Source organism: Protomyctophum parallelum, assembly GCF_964188405.1.
Source record: "Protomyctophum parallelum genome assembly, chromosome: 6".
Lineage (NCBI taxonomy): Eukaryota > Metazoa > Chordata > Actinopteri > Myctophiformes > Myctophidae > Protomyctophum > Protomyctophum parallelum.
This window is the reverse complement of record NC_139701.1, coordinates 52,979,638-53,002,416: the sequence shown is the minus strand read 5'-3', so window position 1 is coordinate 53,002,416 and position 22,779 is coordinate 52,979,638. Positions and strand designations below refer to the sequence as shown.

The 22,779-nt window shown below is 44.6% G+C and overlaps 1 protein-coding gene across 1 annotated transcript; it reads right to left on the bottom strand.

The window, feature by feature from the left end:
* Nucleotides 1–3,093: 3,093 nt before the first annotated feature.
* On the bottom strand, nt 3,094–18,256 carry LOC310860087 (uncharacterized protein; the record flags this gene model as incomplete). Its single annotated transcript, XM_083766849.1, has 4 exons — nt 18,130–18,256; nt 9,716–9,897; nt 4,587–4,863; nt 3,094–3,140 (listed from the first exon to the last, which is right to left on the bottom strand). The coding sequence occupies exons 2-4, from the start codon at nt 9,884–9,886 to the stop codon at nt 3,094–3,096; spliced, it is 495 nt and encodes a 164-aa protein (XP_083622975.1). The 5' UTR covers nt 9,887–9,897; nt 18,130–18,256.
* Between the last annotated feature and the right edge of the window lie 4,523 nt (nt 18,257–22,779).

The window sequence follows — 22,779 nt, the reverse complement described above, 5'->3', positions numbered from 1 at the left end:
CAAGAATGACTGGTATAAAACACTTTACTTATAGGATCAAAAGAACACAGGATACGCCACACAGGGCAGGAACTAAAACATACAGGAACAGCAGCGCAACGCTGGCGTAACACCAAACTATAAACCGACACAGTGTCCAGCAAACACACCACTTAAATCACAGAGTCAATAATTGGCACAATAGTCCACAGCTGTGTTCCCAGGAGGAAACTGTCTCTCAGGTAGGGTGGAGGAGGGGAATACAACAGGGCAGGTAGGAGAGAACATAAGGGTGGCGGACCAGGCATGGGACGTTCTGGGACAGAACGTGACAGAGAGTGTCAGAGAAGGAAGTGCAGCTGAAGAGTGACACTACATTCAGAGTGCAGTAGATGTTCCATCAGGTTTGTCCACGGAGACTCCAGTCATTATAGGGATGACCTCAGGCATGTCCATTCCTCCATTCATATGCCTGGACACAGAAGCAGACAGATATTAGAGGAGATATTGAGCTGTGGAAGAAATCAACATTCAAGACTTACTGACTGTTTGTTTGTTTGACTGTACTGACTCGTTGTTGGCTGATTGATTGATTGATTGATTGATTGATTGATTGATTGATCGATCAATCGAAAATGACAATGCAGTAAGTTGACATGAATTCCAAATACAAATTATTCTCTACCTGAACTCATCACCAGGTTTTGGTTTGATGAATTTTCTGCAAACAAACAAATACTTTGTTTGAATACTTTTTCGCTTCCAATAGCACAGGACACTGATGACCACGATGACGCCGAGGCCAAGGGTGACACCACAGGGAAGTAACCAGGGAAACTGTCCATCTGTAGAGACAGAACGAGGAACAGAGGTTCAGTCATCCATCCTCCTTACAGCTTCATGATCGACTGTTGTTACTCAAGAATCAATAGCCGTCCGTCCGTCTGTCTGTCTCTCTCTCTCTCTGTGGTGTAGTCTACCAAAAACAAAAATCACACCCATGTGAAGTAAGTGGTGGGGGTCCGGGGGGGGGGGGGGGGTGAACTGAGTGGTGCAGTGGTGCAACTCCCCCCCCCCCCCCCCCCTCTCTCTCTCTCTCTCTCTCTCTCTCTCTCTCATTAGCAGGCAACAGTGCAACACTATCTCTCTCTCTCTCTCTCTGTTTCTGGCACAACAGCGCCACTTTTGCCCCTACTGGTACACTGGTACACACACATACTCAATTAAGGAAGTGGTTTGCACCGCTTAAAAATACAGCACTGGTCTGACTATAATAATAACTACATGTATGACATCTGAGTTTTTTCTTCCTGAGTGCGGTGTATGTTTTTTAATTGTTTTCAATATGAGCGCCACATTTTAGGGAAATGCAAGCAGCATGACAACCTGTCTGAGAATTTAAATATTTTCAAATCAGGGCGTTTGGAAGTGGGTTTTTTTTAGCGTCTTCAAACATGGACCAAAGTCACTGTGTAAACAGATCCTGTAATACAATCATATATCTCTGCTGTCGGGAACAAAACACCTAACTCCAAAATGTTCATTTTTCAGGAAATGGATATAGGCTATATTATATATATATATTTATTTATTTTCTTTTTGGAAATGAAGAAAACAAAAGCAAACAAAAACAAAGCAATTACTGCCTCATCAAAGTTGGTGTTATAACTTTATATATTGTGATTTGGAATGACTTCCATGAGAGGGGGAGAGGTGGTGGAGTTAGTTGCTTTAGCACAGAAACAGCATACAGACGTAAAGGGTGTTCAATAGCAGTTAGGGGGTATCCTCCGATCAGACAGAAACAACAGGAGAGAAACATTACAGATTGATCTCTTACTTGAATCAAACTGTTCTCGGCGGCATGGAAGAGAAAGGTCAGAGGTCAAATTACTCCACAGAAATCAGCAAATAATCAAATATGGCATGCGGATGGAGACACACACACACACACACACACACACACACACACCTGTTTCACAGAGACTCCCCGTATAGACCTTAATGGGTCCAAATGCTTCCATTTGTACACTCTCAGAGTTAAATTAACATTGATTTTACAATATAAATCGGGGGTCCCAGAGATAGACATGGGGGTCCGTAGACTAATGCATTCCAGGCGTATGCACAGGTGCGTAGGCCAGTGGACATCAATGAAAGCAATAAGGTACACCCGCACACTGTATCTGCTCGGCACAAGAGTATTGTCTTATTTAATGAAGCAAACGGGGGGTCCTTGAAATTAAACGGGTTGAGAATCACTGCTAGAGCCGTATAAATATTCTCTCGCATATCTCTTCAAATGGGGGTCCGTGGGCTAATACGTATCAATTTGGGGGTCCTTGACATGAAAAGGTTTGGGAACGACGCCACTAGACCACTCTTTGGCACTGGCGGCTTACCATGCTTAGTAAGCAGTGGTAAGTGTTCAAATGGAACCAAATGGGTCCATTTGGTTCCATTCGATCACTCTCAGAGTTAAGTGGGTCTTTGCAAATAAAGCATTAAGAGAACCATTAGTACTAGACTAAAGTGGACTCCTAATGTGCCATATAGTTATTGGCATGCATATTCTGAAGAAAACCTGGAGACTTGACATTCAGTATTAAAGTGTCTATGTATTAAAGTGTCGCTGCTCCGTAATTGTCGAGACTCGAGAGTGATGGCTGCGCACAATTTAGCTTTGGTTCTATTTGTATAGTAGTAGTAGTAGTAGTAGTAAAAGCAGAGATTGCACAATGATTATTAGAAAAATCAAACCAATCACTCACCTGTTTCTTTACCTGGCAGCAAGCCAGCTTGCAGAGCAGCATCTGAGTTTGGACCGAGTAGAGATATTGGTTTTTCAGGCTTTTTCATATACTGTAGATTCCATAGATAGACTTCATAGACTTATTTGTAAATTAATGCATTTGGTTGTTAATGACTAAACTTGACTTCTATGGTGGTAAAAAAAAAAATCCTGTCACAGAAACATCTGGAGGGCATCTTTATTAACTCTGTAGTAACCTGGACCCATACCTAAAAAGCTGACACACGGCACTACTACACGCACGCACGCACGCACGCACACATGCGCACACACACACGCACACACACACGCACGCACACACACTACGGGTACTCACCGGAGTCAGCCGGTTTAGTGAAGGATGGACAGTCTGCAATGAAAACCAGGGTAAAAAGGTCAGCATTTCAGTGAAGATACAATGAGCACAAAGTATCTACCGTATCTACTGTTACTGTATATTACTACCACCACCACTACTACTACTACTGCTACAAATACTACCGCTACTGTAGTTCTACTAATAACTATACCACGACTACAGTTACTATTACAACCTCTACTAATGTTACAGATGCTGCTGCTGTGCTAATGGTTACACCACTAGACTACTACTATTATTGTTTACTTGATCAGTACACCACTACACAGTAACATACTTTGTAAGCATGTAACGATACACTCAAGTCACGATACGATACGTATCACGATATGAGGTTCACGATACGATTTTTCACGATATTTTCAACACAAAATTATTTTCCGGACAAACGACCGAAAACCTTTTTTCTTTTCTTTTTGAAAATCGATTTCTATTTTCTTATTAAATCGATATATATCGTCGGGATTAATATCGATATATATATATATATATATATATATATATATATATATATATATATATATATATATACGATATATCGCTGCCTAATCCTTTGTGTCAAAATTAAGATTGTACAAATGAAACGGTTGAGTTGGAATTCATACGGTCTTCATTAAACACTGAGGATTTTACTGTATTACCACTACTAGACTACTACTATCTACTCGTACTTTTACTTGTTAATAACAAGTAAAAGTATATAGTAGAAGTAGATAGTAGTATAACAAGTTGTTATTAGATCCATTTGGGTTTAAGTCCAGGTGAAGACGTTTGGCACGTCATTCTCTCGATCATTAAACATCATATTTCATTATCTGAAATCATGAATCACATTCATCTCTATACATGAATACGAATAAACACACAGTGCAACATTGACGGAGGTATAGTGGTGTTTCACGGCAAGCCTTTGAGTTTCCAAACACCTTTTTATAAGTCTGAAGTCTGTCCCCTCCACCCGACCTGTTAAAACCACGCCTACGGAGCCACACAATTGGTCCGAAAGCGTCAAAGAGCCAATCAACAGAGCCCTGCTCCTCGTAACATGCAACACATCCATACAGTATGAAGCCTATGGGCACAGCAGCGCTATAGGAACATCTTAGTGCTGGGACCTCTGGGGTTATTAGACAATCTGACACTTTGAGAAAGTTCTCAACAGTAAATATTTGTGATCTACTGCAAGGATTCCCAAAGTAATCATATTTTAACTGGGCCGGGACCCCCCGGGACCCCCGGGACCCCCCCCCCCCCCCCACCCACCCTGACAACGCGCGTTCATTCACTGGGCGTGCAAACGAGGGGAAAAAAAGTGTATTTCTTGATTGTGTTACGGGTGCGCAAATCACATGCACGAGCGCGGGCCTTTTCTATTTGGTGTATATAACGCTGCCCAGGGCCTCGGGAGGGGGTCGATCCGTCACTGCTTAGACTCACCACCAGCTGTGATGTTAATGTCGAGGCTTTCACCGTCTGCCTCCATCACCAGTCGGATTGTCTCCGGGATGTCCTTACAGACCAGTGCACGGACGGCCTTGTTCCCACCCGGAAGACACGGCACGCACCGCGACGGGGCGGGAGTACTGGTGTTGTAACACGGTAACATGTCAGCTGGTTGACCTCTCCACAGGAAGCCATTGGGTTCATCATCATCATAGATGTGGTTCACCTTCACAGACTGTGGGTCAGTCATGCTGAAGCACGTGAGATTCGTCTGCGGAGGAGAGATAGGTGACGTTTAATTACAGTTTTCTGAAAAAACTCTGTTTCTATGTCAGTGTTGCTCAACCTTTTTCATGTCAAGGACCCCCAAAATGATTGCACACCGACCCCCATCTGAAAATATGTTGTTCCAGGGACCCCCCCCCCCCCCCCAGGAGCAAAGATTGAAGTTAAGAAATCCACTCTCGCAGATCTACAAGCTCGTAGCGCGATGAGCTTGTAGATCTGCTATTTTTCAATAGCTAAAGTATAACATAATGCTTAAAACACCAAAAGGGGGTTAAAAAACTAGCTAATCAACGTCTAAGCCAGGGCCAGGCATTCCCAAACTTTGGCTGTGCACCCCCTGACCTTAGCTGACGCTAGGTCAAAATGCATTAGGCCCGCATTCCTTTCATTTTAGGTTGAGAGACACACACACACACACACACACACACACACACACACACACATGATTTGGCCCTCTGCCTGTTTATTCCCCTCTTTCTGTATCTCTCCCTCTGCCCAGTTGTGTATGTCTTTCCACTTCGGCCACTCCCACTTCCCATTGCAGCCCTCAGTCCTAGTTACACACCTGGTTACACTCTCATCAGCCCAGCCAATTACAAACCTGTGAACTCTGCTACAATCAACCCACCTATAAATACTGGACTCCTTGCACAAACTAACTGTCAGAACATAATTCCTTGTCCGGTGCTTCATGTCGTTGTCCCCTGCTCTACCTTGATGTTTTGGGTTTGTCTTTTTGTATTTACTGAAGAGTTTGCATTCATGGACTTCCTCGTGGCTACTTTATGCTTCTGAAAGGTTTTGCTATTTGGACTTATTGTTTTGCTACTGCTACTTATTTTGTAAGCTTGACTTTTTGTTTAATAAAGCAGTTATTTTGAACTTCCCTCTGCATTTGGGTTCAGTCATTCTGCCACCGTGACACACACACACACAATCAATCATTTGCAACTGGCTGGTGTTGTTAATTACCTGGCTTGCGCTGAGCTGCACAGCTCTTCATTATAGCGCTGGTTAACACAGCCTACTAAATACTAATAGGCTATAATGCTACACACCCACACACACACTCATACATACTCACACACACGCACACACACACACACGTATAACACACACACCCCACAAGCACACACATAAATGGGGACATTTATAGTTACATGGATTCATACAATGTTATGTTCTGTAATGCAGTTCACATCCATGGGCCCATACGCGCACACACGATCGCGCACACACGATCACGACACACACACACACACACACACACACACACACACACACACACACACACACACACACACACACACACACACACACACACACACACACACACACACACACACACACACACACACACACACACATACATGCACACAAGATGTTTAGACTTACATCACTTACATCTATTTCACAAACTGTTGGTAATTGTTTAACCGTCTTCCTGCCATTGCCGAAGCCCTTCGGCAATTGAAGCATTAATTTGATATTAACGCTTGCTGCCATTGCCGAAGCCCTTCGGCAATTGCTCTTTTATAGTGCTTATGATTGATCAAGCCATAATGCTACTCACGTTAGCCGGTTAGCTAGCAATGTTGTTAGCACTGCACTGGATCGTTCATATTAATTCACCGTCGCCATAAGAATCCATTCTATCCGTTTCTTTCAATCGCCTGTATCTCCTATTCCTTGTCCCAGATGGCATTTTTGGTCAAAACAGCGTTTCTTTGACGGCACGAGCCGACGTTGTGGAGTGCTAAAATGTACCGGCATGATTCGATCATGTAAACAAAGGTTGTCTTGGCAACGTAAAGCTGGCAGGGATAAGCTCACTTCCGGTTGAGGCAAAATGTGGCTTTTCAAAATAAGAGCTCAAATTAAAAAAATGCTGGCATGAATTAGGTCCTAATTTCTCAATAAATGGCAGCAGTAAAAGGGTTAATTGCTTATAATTAGGGCCGGGACTAATTGCGATTACCGCGGAACGTTTCTCACTGGGCGCTTTTCTATAGTACTGAAAACTGGAAATAATAAAAAGTCACCCCATTTTGTGCCTAGAACTGGAGGTCTGACAAAAAACAGTAACAATATGAAGTAAGTACAGCTTTGTGATGTCACTGAGATGTACTTGTTACTGTTACTAAAAAAAATTCAGACCTCCAGTTCTAGGCAACACAGAATGGGGTGACTTTTTATTATTATTTCCACAACAGGTATATTAATGACAGTAAAATGTTGAAAATGAGTGGTATCCTGTAGTCACTATCCATTGATTCACTGGGATACCAAAAAACATTAAAAAAAAAGGTTTCTCGCTGTTCTCGGGTTGAATATTGATATGCGATTAAAATGCGATTAATCTAGATTAATTAATCGCAAAGCCTCTGATTAATTAGATTAATTATTTTAATCGAGTCCCAGCTCTACTTATAATGTATGTTCTGCTATGCAACACACCACCAGGGAACATAATGTACAGATAAGGGAAGTTAAGAGCTCCATACTGAAGGTAGAAATCTGATCTCAGGCCAGGGGCAATGCATTTACAGAATATATAAGGTGGAGACAAAGGGACCAGTTTTCAGTTCTGATTAGAGGTTCCGCTCTCAGTGCTCACTTTCCTTCCCTCCCTTCCCAATGTAACCCCTTATTTTTTAGAATAAATGAACATAAGTGAAAACCTTGCAAAGTCTTCATTCACCCCATGCCGACCAACCAGACAATACACCACAGCTTCATGTCTTGTCTTGAGTTGAAACTGTGACGCTGGATGTGTGAGGGAATTTGGAAAGGGGGGGCTGTGGGGAGGAATGTCACTACACAGAGAGAGAGAGAGAGAGAGAGAGAGCTCTATACAAAAATTGTGTTTTACCTGATTTTGACGTTTGTGTTAAAGAACACTATAAACCGTCCGCCACTGCCCTTTTCATGTCACGCACCCCCTGCAGTTCGTCCACGCACCACTAGGGAGAGCACCACCATTTACTGTACAATAGGTTTCTTTTTCTATTTTCCATTGTTTGATGCGTGATTAAAGTTAAGAAGATGAAAAACAAGAATTATCTATGAATATTTATATACCCTATTGGCCTGGATATAAGACTATAGGCTTTTTTTCCCAATGGAAATATCCTAAAAAATGAGGTCGTATTATAATCGGGGACTAGACAATTTGATATTCAATGTTCTTTTTCCACAAATGAGTCTGGACAAATGGGGGTTGTCTTATAATATCTGTATATATATATAATATGTATGTATATAATATCTGTAATTTTCAGACACCAAACTGTCATGGTCTGTTCGTGTGGTGAGAACCCAAATGCAAAACCCATGATATAGGGAATGCGATACAGGTGAAAAGGTGAACAGAAGACTTTACAGACAAATAATGCAACACAAACAATGATCCGACAAGAACTGACTGGGGAACTAATATACTGTACACACGAGGGATGATTACACATGGGCTACAGCTGGAGAGGACAAGACCAAAACAACTAGACCAGTGGTTCTCAACCTTTTTATACGTATGTACCACCTCAGACAATATCTGTCTCTCCAAGTACCACCATAATAACTGACGTTAAAATACAGGAGCGCACACCTACCCCAGCCTATTCAGCTATGCACAGTTAGCACACGGGGGAAATGTAATGTATTATTTTAATTGTTTTGTTTTTGTTCCATTCCTAAGCCAATAGTGCTGACGCTCTGACGAAACTCTGTCTAATCATTAATCAGCACAACTGATGATATTTATAACGTGATTAACCCCTTCTCAAATCTTCTATTAGCGGCTACTAGGCTAGGTATGCCGTCATGCTCATTTCAGCACGGCTGGAGAGCCCATTTCAACCAATTGCTTGGTCAGAAGAACTACTAGTATTAACCCATTCAGGACAGGAACCCCTTTTGGTATTTTAAGCAATAGGTCATACTTTAGGTATTGAAAAATAGCAGATCTGCTATTTTCAGCATGCAACCAAGTGTAAAATGACTTTTACTTACACTGGATCTCTTGTCCACTAGTCCCTTATCAGAACATTTTAGTCTAATCTTTTATTTCTTGACAAAATCGACAGCATATTTAGTCATGGTTTTAGTCATCACGGCTTAGTTTTTATTTAATTTCTATGCAGTTATTGTCAGTGAAAAAAAGGTAGTCGACGGTCGGACATTTGTCGCCATAGCATTAGTCGCCAAAAACAACACTGATGTGCAGGCAAAGTCTTGTGGCACAAAACATGAATGACATGAATGAATGAATGACAAAACAAACAAATTCAAGCTATCATTTCCCCCTCCTGCTCAGACCATCTACACGTGCTGAGGGGGGTGGTGTGAGGGAGTTGCCCACGATAGCGTTCAACTTCTTTGCTATGTACTACTATAGGGCTGACCTCGATTAGTCGAATAGTCGACTAATCGATCGGAACGGGTCTCAGTCGACTGACCACCTCTCAGTCGATGTTCACCAAAAAATAATACAAAATATTATTGTATTATTCCACTAGGTCTGTGGGGGACATAAACACATTTGAACATGCTTTCTGACTGTTTTTAATCAATCTCCAATGTGCATGTGGAGTGTGTCTGCCTGTGTGGCAATGTGCCACTGCCTGTGACTTGAATCGCACAGTGCGCTGGCCTGATAGACTCCAGAATCTCAATCTCACCTGCTGTGCTCAATCTGGCTAATGACAAGCCTCTCAGTCGATGTTCATGGGGGGTGGGGGTGCTCAGTCGACTATCAGTCGACTAACAGCAAATGTATTCATATTAATTTCGACTATACAAATCCTTAGTCGGGGACAGCTCTATGTACTACGCACCTTCTCCATCTCCCCCACCCTGTCCAGGGTAGCCCCAACGACGGCGCCAGTGGCAGCGCTCCTCCTGGCCAGCCTGCTCAGGTTGCTGTCGTCCCCGCCGGCACTGACGGGACCCCACCAGCAGGCAAACGCACAGAAGAGGAGCATCCCGTTACACACCGCCGCCGCCATCTCAAGAACTACTGTTCAGGAGAAAAGAGAGAAACAAGATGTGAGTATGTTAATGCAATGCACAACGATTTGTATTCATAATGCTGTGTATATGAATCACAACACTGACCTCATCTAACCCTGGATAACCATACATGGAGGAGACTGGATCATCATCACCTATAGATCTGCATATATGGAGCCGGCCAGCAACTCTACATCTGACCTCAAACCTCAAACACTCCAGACACACTCCATATATGGGCCAGTACAGAATTCATTCCATGTTGATCTGTCCCCCCTGCAATGCCAAAGTGCCAGCGCTCGCCCAGCAGTCTGCCGCCAGCGAGGCGGACGCGTGCACGCGACCTCGAGGTCACTTCTCGCCCTCAGGGCGTCTTACTGGCATTTTTATATATTATTTAGAATTAATTTTCCTCCTGTGTGAATAGGATGGGATAGGTTAGGTGTACACTATTTTAACGTAAGTCATAATGGTGGTATGTGGAGAGCCAAATGTTTTCTGAGGTGGTACGTGGTGACAAGGGCACACACGCACACGCACACGCACACACACACACACACGCACACGCACACACACATATAATAACTTACACAACTGATCACTCACCAAAACACAGAAAACACACAAGCACACACAGACAGCGTGCTTTGCGCGCGGCACAATGCGGGACAGTGCCCGCCCCTGCAACCCTGTGCACGTTGTGGCGCTCCGCGCCTGTAACCCCTCTCCTACGCACATGCACACGCACGCACGCACGTCACGCAGACTTTGACACTCCTACGTCACGTGCCCGCGGGGCTACGAGAATGCATGAATGGAACGGGAGCGAGTTTGAGGAAGTGACACTGACAGCTGTCATCTCGACAAACGGTTCATAGTTTGTAGCCAGCCGTGGGACTGCCCAACACCACGCCATCCTAACCGTGAGAGTAGTGGTTTCCCCGTCGGAGCGTGGCTGCTCGTCCGACGCCCGGCTCTCGCTGGCGTCGCTGACAACACCGTGTCGGTATGGATTAATGTGGATCACCCCGGATCGTAGATGCGGACACGCTAACCGCGTCATCTTTCAGTAAGGGATTTATACAGCGCTCTGAACATGACTGTCTGACGTGCGGACTGACGTTGTTTTGTTTTGTTATTTCATTTGTTTGGGGGGGAACACTCAACTCACAAACTGTGGATACTGGTGCTGCGTGCCTGAACGTTATTTGTACATCATATCGTTTGTCACGTGACGTGACGTGGGAACATTGAACAGTTATTATTGGATTTGGTTTGGTGTCACTGTTGATTGAATATACAATACACTGCTCACGTAAATGAAGTCCTCTGTGTGTGCGTGTTTCCTTTGTGATTCTGTATGGTATTGTTGTGTGTCTACTGTTTGTTTCAGGGGTTGATATATTTGTTTGTCTATCCCTTGTACGGTGGTTGGGGCTGTTATTATTTTACCTATTTTTGTCAGACTGGGTCTCTGACTGGCACCCCGACAAAACCAAGGCGGTCGACGAGTTCCCTGTGCCAACTAACATCAAGGGTGTTCAGCGGTTCCTGGGTATGTCGGGCTGGTACCATCGCTACGTCCCAAACTTCTCTCAGGTAGCAGAACCCCTGAACGCCTTGAAACGCAAAGGCGTTAAGTTCAAGTGGACCCCTCAGTGCCAAGGGGCTTTCGACCACTTACGAGAGTGTCTGGTCTCCCCACCCATCCTAGGCCATCCCAACTTTGACCTCCCTTTTGTCGTCTATACCGATGCCAGCGACGTTGGCCTTGGAGCGGTGCTGGCTCAAAAAACTGGGCTTGGCACAGAAGAGGTCCTGGCATACGGCAGCAGGAGTCTGAACAAGGCAGAACGCAATTATTCGGCCACGGAAAAGGAGTGCTTGGCGGTGGTGTGGGCTCTGGAAAGGTGGCGTTACTACCTGGACGGAAGGGTCTTCACGGTGGTCACAGACCATGCAGCATTGCTGTGGGTGCTCAAGAGCCAGAGACCCAATGCACGGCTCACTCGGTGGGCTCTCCGGTTGCAGGAGTTCACGTTCACCGTGGAATACAGGAAAGGAAAGTACAACATCGTTCCTGATGCCTTATCCAGAGCTCCATACGATTTCACCCCAACCACCAGCTTGCCACCTGCCTGTGCCACCCTGCTGTCAGTCAAGGCGGAGGGGGGAAAGGAGTTGCCCATCTCGGATGAGCAAATTTGGAGAGCGCAACAGGAGGATGCAGACTGCCAGCGGCTGTATCAGGCTGTGATGGATGAAGGAGAAATCACTTTATCAGAGACCACAAAGTACACCATATTGGAAGACAAAGTGTACCGAGTGTTACAACTTCCACATAAAACCATTTATCAAGTCTTCATTCCTGAGAGTCTCCGCTCGCAGCTGTTTCAGCTGATCCACGAGGACCCATTGGCTGGACACCTGGGCAGGTACAAGACCTACAAGAGGTTGCTAGGCCTGGTCTACTGGCCACGAATGAGCCTGGATGTTAAAGCATATGTACAGAACTGTCAAGTGTGTCAACGCTACAAACCTGAGAGCCGCAAGGTCGCTGGGAAGCTACAGCAGACGGTCGTGAACCACCCCTGGGAGATGCTGGGTGTGGACTTGATGGGTCCCTTTCCTAGGAGTTCCAAAGGAAACGTCTACCTGTTGGTATTTGTGGATTACTACACCCGTTGGGTCGAATTATTTCCCCTTCGCAAAGCCACAGCAGAGACGGTATCCCGAACCCTCATTCAGGAAATCTTCACCAGATGGGGGGTCCCCAACTACATTTTGTCTGACCAGGGATGCCAGTTTGTCTCCTCCTTGTTCAAAGCCACCTGTGACAAATGGAGCCTGAAACATAAGAAAACCTCCGCCTACCACCCCCAAACCAACATGACAGAGAGAGTGAACCGGACCTTGAAACAAATGATCGCCTCCTATGTAGGGGAGAATCACAAGCTCTGGGACAAACACCTGCCCGAATTCCGGTTTGCTCTCAACTCGGCAGTCCACGAATCCACCGGAGTCACCCCAGCGGAACTGAACCTCGGGCGAACCCTCCGCGGGCCTGCCGATGTCCTGCTCCAACCCAGAGGGGCGACACCTGACTCTTCAGCCTACAAAACAATAACCAAACTTCAGGATCTCACCACATTTGCACAGGAAAACCTCACAAAAAGTAGAACCAGACAAAAAAGGAATTATGACAAAACTCACAGAGACCAGCAGTTTCAGGAAAGAGACCGGGTATGGCTTCGGTCCCATCCACTATCCAAGGCAGAGAAAGCCTTTGCGGCCAAGTTGGCTCCCAAGTGGCTAGGGCCATACCGCGTTGTGGCTCAGGTGGGCCCGGTCAACTTTGACGTTGTCCTGGAGGACAGTGGGGAAAATAGGAAGGTGGTGCATGTGGCACGCTTGAAGCCCTGTTACCCCACTGCTCAGGAAGTGGATAAGCTGGAGAGAGAGAAGGTCATGGCCATATTCAATGAGGAGAGTGACGACGAGGACTTTTTGGGCTTCCCTACTTCGTCCACCAAACTTTCCTCTGCGCTAGTGTCCACTGCTCAGGAAGTGGATAAGCTGGGAAGAGAGAAGGTCATGGCCATGTTCAACGAGGAGAGTGATGACGAGGACTTTTTGGGCTTCCCCACTAGCCCAACGGCCTCCTCCACAAAACTTGCCTCTGCGCTAGTTCCTACTGCCCAAGAGTGGGATATGTTGGAGAGAAGACGGCTCCGGGAGATCTTTGAAGAGGAAACGGACGAGGAATCGTTCCCCGGCTTCCCGTCTAGTCCACATGCCTCGGAGAAAGCCTTTTCACCAGCTGAATGTTCGGACAGGGAGGCAGAGGACGGCAGAGGAGGAAATCAAGCTCAAACCCTTTGCAGCTTTTCTTCAAGGGGGGGGAAGTGTGGCGCTCCGCGCCTGTAACCCCTCTCCTACGCACATGCACACGCACGCACGCACGTCACGCAGACTTTGACACTCCTACGTCACGTGCCCGCGGGGCTACGAGAATGCATGAATGGAACGGGAGCGAGTTTGAGGAAGTGACACTGACAGCTGTCATCTCGACAAACGGTTCATAGTTTGTAGCCAGCCGTGGGACTGCCCAACACCACGCCATCCTAACCGTGAGAGTAGTGGTTTCCCCGTCGGAGCGTGGCTGCTCGTCCGACGCCCGGCTCTCGCTGGCGTCGCTGACAACACCGTGTCGGTATGGATTCATGTGGATCACCCCGGATCGTAGATGCGGACACGCTAACCGCGTCATCTTTCAGTAAGGGATTTACACAGCGCTCTGAACATGACTGTCTGACGTGCGGACTGACGTTGTTTTGTTTTGTTATTTCATTTGTTTGGGGGGGAACACTCAACTCACAAACTGTGGATACTGGTGCTGCGTGCCTGAACGTTATTTGTACATCATATCGTTTGTCACGTGACGTGACGTGGGAACATTGAACAGTTATTATTGGATTTGGTTTGGTGTCACTGTTGATTGAATATACAATACACTGCTCACGTAAATGAAGTCCTCTGTGTGTGCGTGTTTCCTTTGTGATTCTGTATGGTATTGTTGTGTGTCTACTGTTTGTTTCAGGGGTTGATATATTTGTTTGTCTATCCCTTGTACGGTGGTTGGGGCTGTTATTATTTTACCTATTTTTGTCAGACTGGGTCTCTGACTGGCACCCCGACGCGAGCTCGCCCCAACAAACCGCTACAACGTGCCTGCAAGCACACACACACTGTATGTTTTTTGACCATGTCTTTTGCACAATGGTACTTTTTAGCTTACATTTCTGTCTTTTGCACAATGGTACTTTTTAGCTTACATTTCTGTCAAATAAAGTATTCAATCAACGTACTGTATAATAGCGACTGCTATTTTGCTCCATCTACATACTTTGGTTGCTATCCTAACTCAATTGTCACTCGTCATGCGGCACAAATCCATACTTTGTATATCTTCAGTTGTCATTTATAGTCTGTATGTACTGTATAGTACATATATTTTCTTTTCTTTGTGACTGCAGCAGAGTGGCTCATGCAAGGCCTCTGCATGGCTATAGTTCAACTATAGCCAATCTACATTGACACGTTGTGAGCTTGCAGACTGGCCATTTTAACTATACAAAAATGTTTTGCAAAATAGTAAAAAAAAAAAAAGGCTAATAACTTTAGGGATAAGGGGTTTAGCAGTGACGAAAAATGGAGCCCAAGATGTTTGGCTCTAGCGCCCTTCTCGCACAGCGTGTGTGTGTGTTCGAATCCCGGACATTACAACGGCATCATCCTAGCTCAGTACAGTAACCCAGGGAAGTATGCCTATCATGGATATATTGTTACTATTAACATGCCATTTAGAACAGGTTCATATAGTAACTGTATATAGATATGCCTACTATCTCTATATCTCTATGTAATCATTTAAATGCATAGCCTACTGCGGTCACAACAGATCACTTTTACAACTTACAAGAGCAAACAACTCCAGTGTGCGTGCGTACGTGTTTCATCATCACCGGCTGGATGCAAGTGATGACTAATAGTACAGTTTACGAGGGGAATATTAATAATTCGCACATGCTGCGTGCATAGCAGTATACAGCCTACTGGAATGCACAATGATGACTGCTGTGTAACCCTTCCATATAGGCTATGTGTTGATAGACTGTAGTCTGTAAAGCCAATTTAATTATTGCATAATTATTTTGTAGGCCGGCGGACACAATATAAACTCCAACCGATAAAGCAGAGGAAATCAAAAACAATCCTCGGGAACTCTGGAAGTTACTAAACAACCAACTAGGCTGTGGTCAGAAACTAAAAACCAGGTTTACTAACATAAACATCAAATCGAATAACACCCTCATCACTGACAAGCTTGATGTAGCCAACCACCTGAACATCTTCTTTACAAACATTGCAACAAAGCTGGTTAGCAAACTGCCCTCCCACTCTGGGCGTTTTGGTGTAGAGCACATCAAAGCCTTCTACAAAAACCTTGGTGTTTGTAAAGATGATTTCAAAATGGCAATGGTATCAACCGAGGAGGTACTTAAAAAACTGAGTGCCCTCCAACCCCACAAGGCCACTGGCCATGACAATATCCCCTCCAAATTTCTCAGAGACTCAGCCTTTTCCATAGCTCCAGTCATCACCCACATAGTTAACCTCTCCATCAAACAGGGACAGGTCCCCCAAGATTTTAAACTGGCCAAAGTAACCCCCTTGTACAAAAAAGGGAGTAAATTAGAACCCGGCAACTACCGCCCTATTTCTATTCTAAGCTCCATCTCGAAAGTGATGGAAAAAATAGTCTATGAACAGGTTGAAAAGTATCTTGCCACTAATAAATTGCTGTACGAGTTCCAATCTGGTTTCAGAACATCCCACTCCACTGACACATGCCTCCTCTATTTGAGCGACCACATCAAACACGAGGTGGACGCTGGAAAATACTGCGGCATGGTCATGCTGGACCTCCAAAAGGCTTTTGACACCGTGAACCACTCCATACTGGTTAACAAGCTTAAAGCTATTGGTTTTGATAGCACATCAGTGAGCTGGATGCAATCCTACCTGGAGGGGAGAGAACAGATGGTGGAGGTGAACGGAACACTGTCCCCTCCCCTCCCAGTGAGCTGTGGCGTCCCACAAGGAAGCATACTAGGGCCTTTACTGTTCCTAATATATGTTAACGACATGACTTCAGCTTGTGACTGCAACTTGTTCCTGTTCGCAGATGACTCAGCACTGCTGGTCTCGGACAGGAACAAACTGCAGGTTGAAAAGACCCTCAGCTCTGAACTCGGTAGAATCTGCACCTGGCTCGCTGATAACAAACTATCCTTACACCTGGGAAAAACTGAATCCATCCTCTTCGGATCAAATAGTAATCTCAGCAAGGCAGATGGCTTCTTGGTTAGAGTGGGTGACAATATTATCACACGAAAAGATCAAATTACCTACCTAGGTTCCATCCTGGAGGCCAATCTTTCCGGTGATAAGATGGCCACCAACGTAATCAAAAAAGTCAATCAAAGAACAAGATTCCTTTACAGGATCTCCTCACTGGTCAGCAAAAACACCTTGAAGACCTTAACAGGAGCCCTCGTACAAGGTTTATTTGACTATGCATCCACCTCTTGGTACCACAGCACCTCAAAGGCCCTTAAAACAAGGCTCCAGACCTCCCAAAACAAACTGGTCAGGCTCCTACTTGGCCTCACCCCCCGAACCCACCTCACCCCTGCCCACTTTGACTGGCTGGGATGGCTTAGGGTCGACGACAGAGTACAGCATCTTGCAATGGGTCTGGTCCACAAGATTTGATACACCACCAAGATACCCATGTACCTGTCTAAATACTTCCTTAATGTAAACGAAGTCCACACCCACAACACCAGAGGGAGTGCAACAAACCATGTACAACCCAGATTCGGCACTAACAAGGGACTAAATTCTTTTCGCTCCTATGCCACCAAAATGTGGAACGCCCTACCAACAGTCATTAAGACATGTGAATCCCTTGACTCCTTCAAAACCGCTCTCAAAGGGCACCTACGGATGGCTGCAATTCGAAACTGGCCTCTGTAAAATCTGAATCCCCCCCCCCCACCCCATTTCCCCTCACTGTATATGTTTCTTTTCCCTTTTTGCTTCCTAAATGATGAATTCCTGTTCTGTTCTTTAGCTACATAGAAGTGTCTATTTGTATGTCTCTAAATGTTTTGATGAATTGAACAATGTGGACCCTGTTGTAAACAAGTGTAATGCTTAATTGGGTCGTCCACTCACAGTTAACAGTCTTTGTATTGAGTTTGTGCTTAAAATGTACTGTAAATTCTACAAACTGTTAATAAATATTTCAATCAATCAAAAAAAAAAACGAATCTTTGAATCTTCTCCAACTGAATAGTTCAGTTTGTGTGTTCACTGCACTCGCAGCAGCGAATGGATTGCACATTACACTTATTATAAACACGTTTTAATCTTGTAATAACAGCCAGCGATAATGCACACTATAAACAGACCCGCGCCCACGACGAGCATATCGCAACATAGCCACACACATTATCCTATAGTAGGCTAATCTTGCTATAAATACAAACTGCGTTTCAACTCACAGTGGCCGTCCGTCGCATTATAATGTCAATGAATGCAGAGCAACTTAAACACAAACCAGTGAACAACCACGCACTAAAAAAACGGCTAAACCCAGCAACTAACGCACCTTGATTGTGCTGTAGATCTCTGTCCTTGCTCCGTGTCTTTCTTGCTGTGGCGCTTGTCCTGCTGTGGGAAGACGCAGCGCTCTCCTCTCGTTTGACAACCTTCCTTACCAGACAGACACCGCCGGTGTGATGTTGAAGCGTGTGTGAAGTAAGTTAGAAGTTGAACTCCCCTACACCGTGACAGTGTGACACGCCCACAAACACACACACACACACACACACACACACACACACACACACACACACACACACACACACACACACACACACACACACACACACACACACACACACACACACACACACACACACACACACACACACACACACACACACACACACGCACACACGCCTGCTGCGCCAATCAAATCACGCACACGCGTCAAAATCACAGAACCATAGTAGATTGTAAAAGCACGGATTTATGAATGAACTCGATCGTGCTCATGCTATAGGCCAGGGGTAGGCAGGCAACCTTTATTATCAGAAGAGCCATTTTGGGCCCAAAAACGTATTACAATTCTATTAAAGCAAACTTTAATTATTTGTGATTTTTGGTCTTTTAATATTACATTATATTGTTTGCTAATTTCTCAATGCATGTCAAGTATACTGTACCAGTAAGTATACTGTACCAGTGAGGTGAAAACAAACATAGATGTCTTATCATGAATACATTCTTCTATTCTATTTTCCTTCATTACATTTGATTCTTATTTTTATCTGGTGTATAGGCAACATTGTTTTGCAATATCAAAATGAAATGATAACTCTATGCCTACTACAAATTCAATAATAAATTATGATTAAATAAATTAAAAGCAAAGGAAAACCTCTTATTCCTTTTCATACATCTTTGCTGTAACAACTGGGAGCCACGGGAGAGGGACACATGAGCCACATGTGGCTCTAGTCTAGAGCCACAGGTTGCCTACCCCTGCTATAGGCTATAAGGCGAGGCCGCCCCCTGCTGCTGCTGGAGAGAAATCACAGTCAAGGCAAGGGATTGATTGATTGAAATATTTATTAACAGTTTGTAGAATTTACAGTACATTTTAAGCACAAACTCAATACAAAGACTGTCAACTGTGAGTGGACGACCCAATTAAGCATTACACTTGTTTACAACAGGGTCCACATTGTTCAATTCATCAAAGTGGGTGGGTTGACTCCTGTCTGTTTACACAGAAACATAATGTGTGTCTTATATCATCTTTAAATGCTTAATTTATATTTTTAATGTGCAAATTAATCTTTTTTTCAATTCTGGGTTGTACTAGTGTAGGTTACTCTTATTTTGAAGAGATCGTCCACAGGAAGTCGTATATTTGCTGCTTAGATTTGGGCTCCGTCTTATTAGCTAATTTAGAACTTCCTGTCTGAGAGCTAGCTAATTTAAGACATCCGGTTGCCTTCAGAATAAAATAAGGTTATTTAATTCGTTAATTAAATAATTATTACATTACATTATTAGTATTATTATTACATTACAGTTATTGTAAAGACACACATTATGTTTCTGTGTAAAAATAAGTAATTAAATAACATAAAAAAGTTATCTAAATGGATAAATGCTATTCACTGGAGTGCATGGACTTTATAAAGTGGACACTGGACAAAAGACGGCTCCGCGAGGCAACTATCTGGACATACCCACGCGTTCGGGGAGATGTCCTCTACCACACCGCACTCTCCGCTAAGCGGGAGAGGTGTAAAATTCACAGCAGCAGACCTTCTACTGAGGTCAACGCTCACAAAAGTACCGTTTCCAGACCCAGAATGGACAATAGACAAAGAGGCCTCCGCGAGGCAACTATCTGGACATACCCACGCGTTCGGGGAGATGTCCTCTACCACACCCCACTCTCCGCTAAGCGGGAGAGGTGTAAAATTCACAGCAGCAGACCTTCTACTGGGGTCAATGCTCACAAAAGTACCGTTTCCGGACCCAGAATGGACACTGGACAAAAGACGGCTCCGCGAGGCAACTATCTGGACATACCCACGCGTTCAGGGAGATGTCCTCTACCACACACCACTCTCCGCTAAGCGGGAGAGGTGTAAAATTCACAGCAGCAGAGTGGGGTGTGGTAGAGGACATCTCCTCGAACGCGTGGGTATGTCCAGATAGTTGCCTCGCGGAGCCGTCTTTTGTCCAGTGTCCATTCTGGGTCCGGAAACCGTACTTTTTTGAGCATTGAACCCAGTAGAAGGTCTGCTGCTGTGAATTTTACACCTCTCCCGCTTAGCGGAGAGGGGGGTGTGGTACAGGACATCTCCCTGAACGCGTGGGTATGTACAGATAGTTGCCTCGCGGAGCCGTCTTTTGTCCAGTGTCCATTCTGGGTCCGGAAACGGTACTTTTGTGAGCATTGACCCCAGTAGAAGGTCTGCTGCTGTGAATTTTACACCTCTCCCGCTTAGCGGAGAGTGGGGTGTGGTAGAGGACATCTCCCCGAACGCGTGGGTATGTCCAGATAGTTGCCTCGCGGAGGCCTCTTTGTCTAGTGTCCATTCTGGGTCTGGAAACGGTACTTTTGTGAGCGTTGACCTCAGTAGAAGGTCTGCTGCTGTGAATTTTACACCTCTCCCGCTTAGCAGAGAGTGGGGTGTGGTACAGGACATCTCCCCGAACGCGTGGGTATGTCCAGATAGTTGCCTCGCGGAGCCGTCTTTTGTCCAGTGTCCATTCTGGGTCCGGAAACCGTACTTTTTTGAGCATTGACCCCAGTAGAAGGTCTGCTGCTGTGAATTTTACACCTCTCCCGCTTAGCGGAGAGTGGGGTGTGGTAGAGGACATCTCCCCGAACGCGTTGGTATGTCCAGATAGTTGCCTCGCGGAGGCCTCTTTGTCTAGTGTCCATTCTGGGTCTGGAAACGGTACTTTTGTGAGCGTTGACCTCAGTAGAAGGTCTGCTGCTGTGAATTTTACACCTCTCCCGCTTAGCGGAGAGTGGGGTGTGGTACAGGACATCTCCCCGAACGCGTGGGTATGTCCAGATAGTTGCCTCGCGGAGCCGTCTTTTGTCCAGTGTCCATTCTGGGTCCGGAAACCGTACTTTTTTGAGCATTGACCCTAGTAGAAGGTCTGCTGCTTTGAATTTTACACCTCTCCCGCTTAGCGGAGAGTGGGGTGTGGTAGAGGACATCTCCCCGAACGCGTGGGTATGTCCAGATAGTTGCCTCGCGGAGCCGTCTTTTGTCCAGTGTCCACTTTATAAAGTCCATGCACTCCAGTGAATAGCATTTATCCATTTAGATAACTTTATTATTATTATTATTATTATTATTATTTAATTACTTATTTTTACACAGAAACATAATGTGTGTCTTATAGCATCATTTAAATGCTTCATTTGTAGTTTTAATGTGCAAATTAAACTTTTTTTCAATACTCTAGAGGGTACTCTTATTTTGAAGAGATCGTCCACCGGAAGTCTTAAATTAGCTCACTAGATTAGCTCACTAGACAGTGCCTTAGATTTGCCAATAACAGTGCCCGCACAAGCCAGCTAGCTGTTAGCAGTGTCGTTTGAAAACAGTTTAATAATAAAAGTAAAACGTTTTAAAAACAGTTTAATAATAACAGTAAAACGTTTGAAAACAGTATCGTCGTTAAGCAGCTCAACCCTGAAACACAGCAGGTAAGATTAACTGATTCACCTTGTTTTTACGACATTTATCTTTTATATTATTGACTCATCTTTTACACAACGAGTAGCCTATTTCTCTAATATATGCTTGTTTGTTATAAATTATTCCAAAGAAGATTAATACTATAGCAGCAGTAATAATATTGTAACTTATTTGTTATAATCAAGCAGTAATACTAATTTGCTCCTCCAAAGGGGGCTAGCTTTCTTGGCGGTTTGTTGCCTGCCTGCTCTGCTGAGTTGTAGATGAGATGAGAGAGGAAGAGGTTTTAGATTGATTGAACATTGTATTCACAGTATGTAGAATGGACCAAAATGCACAGGTCAATAATACAAAAACTGCTTATTTGAGGACGAAACCATGAAAAGCACTAAAGACTTGTTTGACTTGAAATTGAACCAGGGTCTTCCATTTTCAATTCATCAGAACATTTAAAGACGTACAGAAAAAGGAAAAAAAACAAAAAAAGGAAATCATAATATATACTGTTAAATAAAGGAAAGGTTTCAAATTGCTTCCGCCTGTAGGTGCTCTTTAGAGCGGTTTTGACCTATTGTGTTGTGGTGCACACACCTTCATGCCTGAAGAAGGTCAGTAGACCGAAAGCTTGCTAAATAAATACATTGATTGTGCGCAGATCTGAGTGTGCGGAGCTTCCCTTTATTTGTTCTCATGTTCCTTTTGTTGCTCCAGCACCTCTCTTAAGTTTTTTTCAGCGGATGAGCGGTGGTTCTTTTTCCATTTTGGTGCACACACCATTGAAATGTAACCCTGACCCTAACACACACCATTGAAATGTAACCCTGACCCTAACACACACCATTGAAATGTAACCCTGACCCTAACACACACAATTGAAATGTAACCCTGACCCTAACACACACAATTGAAATGTAACCCTGACCCTAACACACACCATTGAAATGTAACCCTGACCCTAACACACACCATTGAAATGTAACCCTGACCCTAACACACACCATTGAAATGTAACC